The 13,277-nt window shown below is 32.6% G+C and overlaps 1 protein-coding gene across 1 annotated transcript; it reads right to left on the minus strand.

Annotated features, from left to right (window-relative positions):
* Positions 5,827-11,276, minus strand: LOC109346002 (bifunctional protein FolD 1, mitochondrial-like). Its single transcript, XM_019585340.1, has 5 exons — positions 11,006-11,276; positions 10,041-10,360; positions 9,014-9,250; positions 8,776-8,943; positions 5,827-6,238 (listed from the first exon to the last, which is right to left on the minus strand). The coding sequence occupies exons 1-5, from the start codon at positions 11,166-11,168 to the stop codon at positions 6,071-6,073; spliced, it is 1,056 nt and encodes a 351-aa protein (XP_019440885.1). The 5' UTR covers positions 11,169-11,276; the 3' UTR covers positions 5,827-6,070.

Below are 13,277 nucleotides of genomic sequence, written 5' to 3' on the forward strand. Positions count from 1 at the left end.
AGGCTTTCCAATAAGCATAAACAAGCATGCATAATCATATCATTCAAAGCACAATCATATATATATATATATAAACTCCAACATAAACCTCATGCTTCACAAACCAACCATCGCATATAACCCTTTTACAAAAATATTGTGCATTTTCTGCATCTTAATTGCTTAGGCAACCACCCTAGAACCTCCTAGCTGGTTATATAACATCACAAAAGTGAATCGTTTGGCAGCACGGGTGCCTCAACAAATCCCTAAATCGTTTGGCAGCACGGGTGCCTCAGCCAACCCCTGAATCGTTTGGCAGCACGGGTGCCTCAGCCAATCCGTGAATCATTTGGCAGCACGGGTGCCTCAACAAAACCCTGAATTGTTTGGCAGCACGAGTGCCTCAGCAAATCCCTAAATCGTTTGGCAACACGGGTGCATCAGCAAATCCCTGAATCGTTTGGCAGCATGGGTGCCTCAGCCACTCCCTGAATGTTTGGCAGCACGGGTAACTCAGCAAATCCCTGAATCGTTTGGCAGCACGGGTGCCTCAGCAAATCCCTGAATCGTTTGGCAGCATAGGTGCCTTAGCCAATCCCTGAATCGTTTGGCAGCACGGGTGCCTCAGCAAATCCCTGAATCGTTTGGCAGCATAGGTGCCTTAGCCAATCCCTGAATCGTTTGGCAGCACGGGTGCCTCAGCAAATCCCTGAATCGTTCGGCAACACGGGTGCCTCAGCAAATCCCTAATACATCACGGCAAGCACGAGAATTGCCTCAATAAATCCCTAGCTCACCAGCAAAACATTGATAGGCTTCATCAAGATTCGATACCTTCACAATGGCCTTTTTCCGAACCTTAACAAAAATAGCGTTCATTTCTTTACTGGTTACTTACCATGATATTTTTCAAACCTTGGTCTATTCGCTATCAGGTAAGTACAAGTAAAGAGGGGCATCTGTGAACACTTAATTTTTGTCCAGCCCGGATAAAGCCCAAAATGCTTAATTTCAATAAATAATAAGGATTACAGTCAGGTAGGGAAGAAATATAATAGTATTAAATAATTTTAATAAGGTTCTTATATCTAAGTAATTAGGTTAACCTAAAATCCAAAATAAATAAATAAAAATAACTAAAAAGAATTAAATTAAAAGGGACCCTAAAAGGCTCACTATCATTTTTCTAAGAGAAAAGGGATAAAAATAATCTTGTATCATTATTTTATCCATTTTTTCGATTTTTATAAACAAGGAATAATTAATAAAAAATTTGTTTTATTTTTCTGTAATTAAATTCGAATTTTAAAATAAGAATAAGAGGAATGTTCTAAAAAATCACTTTTAAATACCAAATAAACAAAAAATTATTTTCATATTTGTATTTTCCAAAAAAATATAATTTTATAAAATTAAAGCAATGTTCAGGTAATTATTTATTTATTTTTTTTCGGAATTTATAGAATATAAAAATATATTGAATTATGTTTTAAATTAGATTTTTTTTTAAAATAATACAAACACCAAGTCAAATCTGACTTGGTGGGTGAGTTAAATCTCTTAAAAATAGTGATAGTGGCCCAACAAAATTAGGATTTAGTTAACAAGATTTTAGGGATTAGGGTTAAGCCATTTTATTATAAATAGGTGGGTTTGTGAGAGGTTAAAGGGTCCCAAATTTTTTTATAATTAGAACACTGCATAAGAAACAGTGCCTGCGTGAGAGAGAGGAAAATTCTAAAGGCAGAATAATCCAGTGCGGTCTGGTCCACGTAGTCCCAATGTGCACTCATTCGTTGCTCAAACAGTGGTCGTCTGATCAACATACCAGATCTTCTTTTCCCGTTGACTGGAGATCCACCAATCAGGGAGCGAAACATAGTCTGGCTACGCTTTACCCAACCACACTCGATTCTACATCCCGTGGGAGGAAGGAATCACGTGCACGCAAGTCTACGCTGTGTACCGTGCATCCGCCTTTCCAGCCAAACGTGTTTCGACACGTGTCAATGCGCTCCTTCACCTCCAACGCCTCCCAATCACGGCTTGCCACACGCGTCCCTTTGCAACCAGGTTTGCACTCAAGTGGTTTCAATCCCATTTTTTACTATTCATGTTGTTAATATTTAATTATGCATTTAAGGCATTTAATGTTAATCTGTTTTATTATTAAGGCATTTAATGTTAATCCCTTTTATTATTTACTCATTTAACTTTAATTTAACAGGTTTCTAACCATTATAAGAAGTATATGATTTTGTTTTGGGTAAAGAATATTGCATAAAAATTAAATAACAGTCTTTTTTTGGAACAAGACAAGCATTAAATGTGAAGAAAGTCTACGTTGTTTTGATTAAATGGTCATTACAATTGTATCAAACTTTATCATTTTATAAATAATTTATGTTATATCATCAAATACTATTACTGATTAATAATTATCAATAAAATTTATTTGATTTAATAAGGCACATTCTAATATGGTCAAAATAGCAAAACTAAAATTACTTTTATATACTTATCAATTGACAACTTCTAAGGATTACTTTTATTGTAATTAATAAAATTTTGAACGTCATTATGTTTCTTGACATAAAACAATAATAATAATATAATAGTTCAAAAAGAGTAAATTAATTTTGAGATTTAATCAAAGATTGAGAGAAGGTTGTCTTTGAGGTTTCTTTCTTCTCAAATCATCTTCGAATGATCGCGCTACGCCGCTTCTTTTAAATCAATTAAATCTCAAAATCAATTTATTCCATTTTTAAATAACCAAATAAAAACTTTATTTTCAATAATAAACAAAACTTTCAAAATATATATTTTTGACTAAAAATATATTTTCTTTAATTAAAATACACTCAACCAATAAACCATTTTCTACTTAGGCTTTGTTTGGGAGTTAGGAGGGAAAGGAAAGGAGAGGGATGTGAGGGTAAAGAGGGGGGAGGAAAGGAAGGAGAAGGGAAGGCAAATCCAACTAAACTCCTCCCTTGTTTGGGAGCGTGGAATTTAGATATGAGGGGATGGAGGGTTAATGTAATACAAAAATACTATTTGACCCCTCTTCCTCCTTTAAAAAATCAATAGTATGTTATGTATTATATGTTATAGAATAATATTAGTAAGGGTAGTTAGGTAATTTGACTTATTTTCCTCCCAAAACACCCCAATTTGGGGGAACTAAGTATTTTGGCATTTGGAGGGTTTGAGGGGGTTTGAAAAATCCTTCAAATCCCTCCCCTCTCCTCCACTAAACTCCCAAACAAGAGAATCCCTCTCCTAAACCTTCCATTTCCTTCCATCCCCCTCCAAAATGGTACTCCCAAACACACCCTTAAAGAACTACATAAGCCTTGATCCCCTTAATAAGGGTACGTAGGATCAAAGTCAATATTGTCAGGCTCAATAATAAAAATAAATAATTTTTTTCTTCATAATAATTAGTTAATTAATCAAATAATTTAATAAAATAATAATAATAATAACAATAAAGGCATATATTTTAATGAAGGGTACCGCTTAAGACGGATGGGTAGGGTGCTAATACCTTCTCTACCTTGTAACCGACTCCCGAACCTGTATATAAAAAATCCAAAAGCCCAAGGTAATTGGGCTTAAAATATTTTTCTACATTTTTAACTATAAAATATAATGGCAACTCTAAACAAAGTCGTGCAACCGAAAATCGAAGCTCGAAACAATCTTAAACAAATAATTAGTTGAATCATGTTTTTCGGTTGAGTTTGATTACACGTGTAAAATACAGTCATAAAAAAAATTCATTTGCATTGGGTTCTGGTTTGTGTCACCAGATATCTTTGGCAAAAGCAGTTTCCACTTTCCATAGTAGAAGTCACAACACATTCCATAGAAGTCACAGCACCTTCCAATTGCTTGTTGCATTGTGGGTTGACTATATTGATCGAAGGATAATGCTCTATCATAAATTATGTTAATTGATAAAACATTCATTTCTAAATCTCTCTTAATCATTTTCTCTATGATTTTTCTTAGTCTCTCTCTTCCTCTAGGAAATTGACTACCTTCCATTTGATCTACTATCGTTATGAAGGCTTTTTTCGGTCTCCTCCACACATGTACAAACCAGCTAAGGTATAATTCTACCATATTTTTTACAATAGGAGAAACTCCAACTTTCTCTCTAATGTATTCATTTCTAATCATATTTTACCTAGTATGTCCACTCATCCAACGTAACATTCTCATCTTTGTTACATGTCATTTTATTATCTAACATTCAATCTTATATAACATTGTGGGTCTTATCGTCATGTAAAACTTCCCCTTAAAGCTTGAGTGATACATTTTTATTACAAATGACACCTAAAACCATAGAAACCAAATTCGCTGGTTTGGTTGGAGAACCGCGAATCGGTTCCGATTCACGATATTTTTAAGCAAACCACCATTGAAGATGTCATTTTCTTCATCCATGAACTTCAAACCGTCGTATGAAGATAGAGGCGGGATAAAAAATAGGTTTGGAATGAAATTAGATTTTGATAGTATTGGGTATTAGAGTATTGGGCTTATTTGGATAATCCAAAATATTTTACTTCTCAATTTTAATAAAATTATTTCTTTAAAAAAATCTTCAATAATTTGTTTCTCAAATTTTAATTTAATTCATTTATTTATTTTTCATTAAACAAAATACACTTAATTGAAAATAACCAATTTATTAAATCATAAATTATTCAAATTAAATAAATGAAATTAAAATATTTTAAATATATTATTAATTAATAGTCAACCATAGTATAAGTATAAAGATATCGAACATATTAACTAAATATACATATAACGTACCGATACTTTGATAGAGTAACGTACCGCGTACTACGTATTCGTACCCGTACCGAAGAGAACCGCGTATCATGTGACTATGCTTGAAACACTCCGCCATTTCATCCAACCCCCTTGAATCTTATGGTTCACATCTCTGTCAAATTCCCCATCATCTTGTATGATTATCTAAAATACCTAAATATAGTGACTTGTGATATGATATGATGCCTAATCTTTACCTCTACGATAGAGTTTGTTCACCTCTTGCTAAAGTTACACAACATATAATTCGTCTTACTTCAACATATATGAATGTACTTCTAAAGTTTGTTTCCACATTTCTAGCTTCCTTGTTAATTCGTCTCTCGAACCTCCCACTAAGACATTATCATCCGCAAAGAGCATGCATTGTGACATTGTTCTTGGATATGCTCAGTAAAGACATCCAAGACCAATGTAAACATGTAGGGGTTCAATGTTAACTTTTGATATAGTCCTATGGTAATAGGAAAGTCTTCTGAGACCTGTCTTGTGTTTTCACACTGGTCTTGACTCTGTCTACGTGTGATTGATGCTATACATAGCAAGTTCTAAGTCTGGATAAAAGGCGAAGGTTATGTGTTATGCAGTCGATAGTCAATATAAAACTTTATCCAATCTGTATAATATAGTACTTGTTGTGATTAAAAGAATAAAGACTCTCTTAAGTGAGTTTCTTTACTATGAAAACAAACAAATATCATGTTATTCATCCACGCCTAATCTTAATTGTCTTATTTCCTTTCCAAATAGCATACAGCAGTTGGATTACACGCACAATGCAGACTCCATCTTCCATTTTATATGTAGATTACCACATCTGCAACACAGTTTTTTCAACTCTCTCTTTAACATACTCATAAATTGAAAAGAGTGTTGAAAAGAATATGTTAATCTCATTATCAAATTAGAACAAGGATCATGGTCAAACAAAAGTTTGCAAAGTAATTAACCAAATAGGAGCCAATTTGTAAACCCTATGTGGTGGTGGACACAGATCCTTACAATGTTATAAATCTTACAGTACTTTGGCCTTTACAAAATTATGCTTAGACCAACATCAATATTCAGATATCCTTCTTGTTGTTCCATGAAAGAAAATTTGGCTTTTCAAGAGTCATTGAGATGATATTGATTAATTTATATAGCATTGCAATGAACAAACTCAGTTTCATATACAAAGGCAAATGTCTAGCCCGATATAGAACTTACCATGGAAAAACAATCAATTCATTCAAATCAACCCGAACGCATGTTTAGCAGAATCAAGGGTATTGGAGAGGAGCATTGATATTGTAACTGGCCCAACACCTCCAGGAACAGGGGTAATGGCTGATGCTACTTTGACTGCCTCTTTAAAGCAAACATCTCCCGTGACGTGGAAGCTTTGGCTGATGGGATCCTGCAGATTATATTTACTACAATCATATCATAATAATAATATGTTCGTGACTAACTAGTCCCCCGCACCAGGCTCTCACTTAGTGTGGTCAGGGAGGATAGATGTACACAGTCTTGCCCTCACGAGCTTGTTTCCAGGATAGTGCAAGTGAAAAGAACTAAAGGGGTAATTCTGAGTATAATAAGCAATTAAAGACTAAAGTGATTAGAGAAGAATTAATATGAATGAAACACTAATATGGTAATGATACTGAATAAAAGTCTTGGGGTTAAGAAGTTCAGTGAAATATTCAATTATTTACTCCACCCAAAGGCTAGATCATAGGGGGAGGATTGCTTAAATTATTATAAATGATTCTTGGCTCATATTCTTAAGCCATGTGAGACTTGGTACTTTAAGATGTAACTTGTCCTTGAAAATTCCGCTTTCAGTTAAACCTATTCAACTGTGACTCACTTCTGCAGAGCAAACTTTGTCTAGAAAACTTATCACTTTCAGCTTGTACTCAAAAATATAGTTTAGCTTTTTTGTATAAGCAGCTGGATGCAAAAATTTCATTACTTTGTTATCATGTATTCGACTTATCATTCAACTGCACCAAACTTTTGTGTTTGATACAAAATAAAGGCTGCACACAGAAGCTATTTAGTGAGAACTAGTGCATCTTTGCATGCAATTACTGCCACAAGGACATCTTTTATGCTATAATGATCGTATAGTGTGTTTACAACCAATTGATCAGAGCATAAAAGCACCAAAATTTTACCATAGCATCTTTGTTTACGAAGATATAAAAATACACTCATAATCAGTACTTAGTAGTGTCTATGTTGATCAATTATCTGAATGTCATTCTAGGTGGTTTATAACTATCTAAAGTTTGGTGCATCCATTTCTCACTAAATCCAATAAGAAAAGCATGACAAGGACACATCACAAAAGTTATAAACTTTTGTTAATGGAATTAGTGAAACCATGACAGTACAGAAACCAAGCTAAGTGAAATTAGTTAAATTTCACAAATGAGCACCATGAATCAAAAGAATATGGGGATAGTTATATGAAATATCCTTATATAATACCAACTGAAAAGAAATGAGAGAAAATAATCACATTTTCTCTAATTAAAACGAGAGGCTGTATCCAAGATTTGAACCTATGACCTCCAGGTTACAAGGCAAACAACCTTACTGTTGCACCGAGATTGATCCTCGGCACACCTAAAATATTGAAGAAGAAAAAATCATTACCTTAACTTGATTTGTTCCCATGTCTATCACCACTGCTCCTTGCTTCAACCAATTGTGACGAACCATGTTGGGGATTCCAACATCAGCTACCACAATATCAGCTTCAGAAGTTATTTGTTCAGGTTTCTTTGTGTATGCATGTAACACACTGACTGTTGCATGGTGCCTCTACTCAAAAGATGAAAAATCAACCATTTAGCAATTGAAACATTCTGCTCAACAACAACATTGATGTTACCTGCAATAACAATGCAGTAGGCAACCCCGCGATTTTACTTCTTCCGATTATAACTGCTCTTTTTCCCTTGATTTCAACACCATTTCTAAGTAGCAATGCAATGCAGGCCTTGGGGGCACAAGGGATAAAAAATGGTTTTCTTCCTCTTTTGGCAAGGTTTCCCATATTCAAGGGATGAAATCCATCCACATCCTTTTTTGGGCTAACAATATTGATAATCTTTTCCTCATCCAAATGCTGCATCAAATGTTTTAGAAGAACTAAGGTAGTAATATCTTCATCCACCATACAAGGTCAAGCCTCAAAATTATGGCAACAATATTATGATTAAAACTTTCATGCTACGTTTCTTAAATCTCTAGAAAAATGAATCGTTGAGAACCAAATTCAAAATTTATTGTATTCAATGAATTAAGACTTTACACTCATATATCAATTAAGATCTCCAGGTTTACTAGTGCATCTTTGCATGCAATTACTGCCACAAGGACATCTTTTATGCTATAATGATCGTATAGTGTGTTTACAACCAATTGATCAGAGCATAAAAGCACCAAAATTTTACCATAGCATCTTTGTTTACGAAGATATAAAAATACACTCATAATCAGTACTTAGTAGTGTCTATGTTGATCAATTATCTGAATGTCATTCTAGGTGGTTTATAACTATCTAAAGTTTGGTGCATCCATTTCTCACTAAATCCAATAAGAAAAGCATGACAAGGACACATCACAAAAGTTATAAACTTTTGTTAATGGAATTAGTGAAACCATGACAGTACAGAAACCAAGCTAAGTGAAATTAGTTAAATTTCACAAATGAGCACCATGAATCAAAAGAATATGGGGATAGTTATATGAAATATCCTTATATAATACCAACTGAAAAGAAATGAGAGAAAATAATCACATTTTCTCTAATTAAAACGAGAGGCTGTATCCAAGATTTGAACCTATGACCTCCAGGTTACAAGGCAAACAACCTTACTGTTGCACCGAGATTGATCCTCGGCACACCTAAAATATTGAAGAAGAAAAAATCATTACCTTAACTTGATTTGTTCCCATGTCTATCACCACTGCTCCTTGCTTCAACCAATTGTGACGAACCATGTTGGGGATTCCAACATCAGCTACCACAATATCAGCTTCAGAAGTTATTTGTTCAGGTTTCTTTGTGTATGCATGTAACACACTGACTGTTGCATGGTGCCTCTACTCAAAAGATGAAAAATCAACCATTTAGCAATTGAAACATTCTGCTCAACAACAACATTGATGTTACCTGCAATAACAATGCAGTAGGCAACCCCGCGATTTTACTTCTTCCGATTATAACTGCTCTTTTTCCCTTGATTTCAACACCATTTCTAAGTAGCAATGCAATGCAGGCCTTGGGGGCACAAGGGATAAAAAATGGTTTTCTTCCTCTTTTGGCAAGGTTTCCCATATTCAAGGGATGAAATCCATCCACATCCTTTTTTGGGCTAACAATATTGATAATCTTTTCCTCATCCAAATGCTGCATCAAATGTTTTAGAAGAACTAAGGTAGTAATATCTTCATCCACCATACAAGGTCAAGCCTCAAAATTATGGCAACAATATTATGATTAAAACTTTCATGCTACGTTTCTTAAATCTCTAGAAAAATGAATCGTTGAGAACCAAATTCAAAATTTATTGTATTCAATGAATTAAGACTTTACACTCATATATCAATTAAGATCTCCAGGTTTATGTTAAAATAGTTGAGCTTTTGTTAGTTGGTTAGTTAGTTTAGTTAGGATAGTTAATTTTTCTATCCTTTATTATAAAGGATTCAATGTAATTTTGTTTTTCCATCTACTCAATATTCAATGAATGATATTTTCTTCTTCTCATCTTTCTTGTTCATCAAAAAGATTTGTCCATGACTAATACCATTTTAACAGTTTACATTATTGTTTCAAATTGCGGTCCGATCAGCTGGCGCGGCCACAATATTGCTGTTGTGGTGACACACTGACACCGCAACCACATCATGAAACCAAATCACAATAATGTGGCCGCATCGACCCACAACTCAATTGCATCAGACCACATAAGGTTGCATCGAACCGCACTAGGCCACATCGGACTGTATCGGTCTGCATCAAATTCAAAAATATTTAATCACAAAAAAGTTCGCACTGCAACAGCCACAATCTGCATCCACAATCATAGTAACTACAACCGTAACAACAATCACGACTATAACTCGCAAGTCAAAAAATTGGTTTGGATTTATAAGAACATTCAATCATAAGCAATGAAAAAAGTTGAATGGATTACTTGAGGCAAAGGAAGTTGCACAATTATGCCATGTACACCCGGGTCATCATTGAAACCAGCAACAACATGAAGCAATTCATTCTCAGAACACTTATCAGGCAACTGAGCAACCATTGTTTCAATACCAACTTGATCACAAGCTTTCAACTTAAATTGGATGAAAGTATGAGAATCTCTTCTATCACCTACCAAAACCACAGCCAATCTAGGACATTTCCCAATGCCACTTTTCATCATGCTTATCTCATCAGCTACTTTAGATTTTATGTGTTTGGCAATTGCTTTACCTTCAAATATTGCAGCATTATTCCCAATAGACCCTAAAGCATAAGAATCAACAAAAAAGCAACACAAAACCATCTTAATTTACTTACTCCATACACTTTCATTGATTTTTCTTTACTTTAAAAACTCCCTATGACTTAAACAAATTTAAGGACCTTACTAACACAAGTATTAGGGACTTAGTTACAAAACTCTACAATTAGTGAAGATTCAATTAAAATCTTATTTTAGTGTAGAACTAATAATTTAAAAACATTAAAGTATAAAACTTAGATTAAAAAACTTTGAAAGTATAAGGACCTGTTAAAAAGTCCAGTAAAACTATTAAAAGTAAAAGATTAGTTAACCCAACAAAATCGATTTAGTATTTCTCCATGGGCCTTTTTTGGTAGAAAACTTTTTTGGGAAGTTCATTTTTTCAGCTCCTGAGATGAATTGCACCTTTTTATTTATTCAAGATAAATGTTTCTAGTAAAGCCTAACAAAAGTACATAAATGACAGCAATCACAGCATAATCATGCATATCTTTTACAGAAAAAAATAAGCATAAAGAAACAATTATGTGATAGAACTAATGTTTTAAATATCACTGCCTGAAAATAATTGCAGCTGCATTCCTTACACTTTCCCGCAATTACGGTAAACACAACCATAATTTAAAACACGAGATAGAACTTACATGGTTTAGTTTGTAGAATATGGGAATGAGAAGTGTTGTATGGTGGTACCCATACATCAGGAAGGTTAGGACCAAGAAGATCACAAGAAGCAGAAAAAGAATGCAGTGCTTTTTTCAAAGCTGTGTGCAAAGCTACCACACTAGAAGTGGTGCAAGTTCTCATCTTTGAAAAGAAGAAAAAAACAATGAATATGGTGTGTGATTGTGAGGTTCAGTTTGAGGAAAACAAAGACAACATTGTTGCCGAATGAGTTTGTTTTACTCTTGTATATGGGATTTCTGGAAGTACAGCTTTTAAGTTGATCAACACGTGTTCAGTATAAATTTATTTTTTCCATTCTACTCCAAAACTAAACTCGTAAATACACTCTTGGAGTCAGTTTACAAGTTGGTTTTTTGAAGGGGAATGAATGGAAAAGAAAGACATACATGTGCATTTCATGAGGACTCTGAAGATTCTTGTTTCCTCTAAAACTTAAATTACAAAAGAACTATTAGATTCACAATAAACCATTGTTTAAGAATAATATTTTGATATCTCTTGTTTGGGAATCTTGTTCAGATGGCAATAAGGGAAGGAAATTGAAGACTTTAGAAATACTCTATCTTACATGGCAGTTGGGGAAAAAGGATGAAATATTTTGGAGGCTTTCCAAAAGACTTTAACATAGTCACCCAATTTGAGGTTTTATGTAAAAATTTATAATTATATTTTTATATATGTCACATTTTCAAAGGAAAAGTAAAAAGAATATATATTTTATTATCATTATTTTAGTATCTTTTTATTTAAATTTTATATTTCCTAATAATTTTATATTTTTTTACTCCTAACTTCCAAACACATCTTCTAAGTCTTAAATTTACAAATTTTCTTATCTGAAATATTTATTTGAAAAATCAAATAGTAGATTTAGTTACAAATTCTTTCTAGTCATTGATAATGATAATGGTTTAGTCATCATCAAAACCTTGGGTGCAAAATCTCTAGTAACTCTAACATTTTGATGCAATCATGCTTTATAATCTTATTCTATTAGTGCTACTTCTATTTCTATATTATAAAAGAGTGAAACATATCATGTCATTAAATTGGTATTTTGATTGTGATTAGTTTCACACTAAGGCTTTGCTTTGTAGTATTGTTTTCGGGAGTGAATAAAAAAGATAGATTCTGGGAAGAGTCTTCTCTTTTGGGAGTTCAGGGAAGAGATAGAAGAACTTTGTAGATATTTTAGATCCTTTAAAACTTTATATCTTTCAATTTTTATGGTTATTCAATTTGAGTTTTTTTGGAGACAAACATATCAAAGTAACTAAATGATTTTAGTAAAATATTATAATTGTATTTTGTATATTTTCTATTGTTAATTATATTTTTAAAAGAATAATAAAAAACTATTCTTGTATTATTATTATTTTAGTGTCCTCCTATTTAATTTCACACTTCTAAACAATAAGGAGTTTGACTTCCTTTCTATTTCCCTTCCCCATCCTTGATCTCTCTTCCATTTTTTTCATAACTCCCAAAAAGACCATAAGAGTTTTATGAAATAGGGGAAAATGTGTAGGGAAAAGAAGAAGATAAAGAACTAAGTTTGAGTGTAAATTTTTTGTTTTTCATGCTACAAATTTAATTCCGAACTAAAAAAGAATTTGTAAAATTAAGAGGGTGCAATAATTTTTTTTGCCTCATTCTCCTTTGTGGATTTATGTTAAAATATAAATTTATAGGTCTTTTTTTATTTGAGAAAAATAATATAACCCAAATAGAGTTAATTATGTATACAATACTAAGTAAAGTGGTATAATAATCACATAATAAGAATTAGAACAATAATTCTTTAATCAGAGTCATTATTTAATAAGAATTTGAAATAAAATCATATAATATTCTTTATTTATTATGTTAATTTAAATTGAATTTAAAATTTACCTTTATAGCTGATAAAAATTTTCGTAATATATGATCAATCCAAATATAAGAAAATTAAATTCATTTATTAAAGTTAATAGATTTAAAATAGATGAGTTCAAATTCATTTATTATATTCTATACATATTCATGGATGTGATAAAATTTTCCATAATGCATGATCAATCCAAATATAAGAAAAATTAAATTCATTTATTAAAGTTAATAGCTTTAAAATAGATAAATTCAAATTCATTTATTATATTCCATAAATATTCATGAATGTGTAATTTCAATTTTCTTTATTATCTCAACTTTACTAAGTGCATCTCAATCTCACTTTGAGTCATATTTGTT

Source organism: Lupinus angustifolius, chromosome LG04 (genome assembly GCF_001865875.1).
Source record: "Lupinus angustifolius cultivar Tanjil chromosome LG04, LupAngTanjil_v1.0, whole genome shotgun sequence".
NCBI lineage: Eukaryota > Viridiplantae > Streptophyta > Magnoliopsida > Fabales > Fabaceae > Lupinus > Lupinus angustifolius.

Bases quoted from the DNA above. Each gene is read 5' to 3' on its own strand.
- LOC109346002 (XM_019585340.1), bottom strand. From the start codon at position 11,168: ATGAGAACTTGCACCACTTCTAGTGTGGTAGCTTTGCACACAGCTTTG. The intron at 9,251-10,040 runs GTAATCCATTCA...CATTTGATGCAG, and splicing joins TGCAACTTCCTTTGCCTCAA to CATTTGGATGAGGAAAAGAT. The intron at 6,239-8,775 runs GTAATGATTTTT...TATAATCTGCAG, and splicing joins TGGGAACAAATCAAGTTAAG to GATCCCATCAGCCAAAGCTT.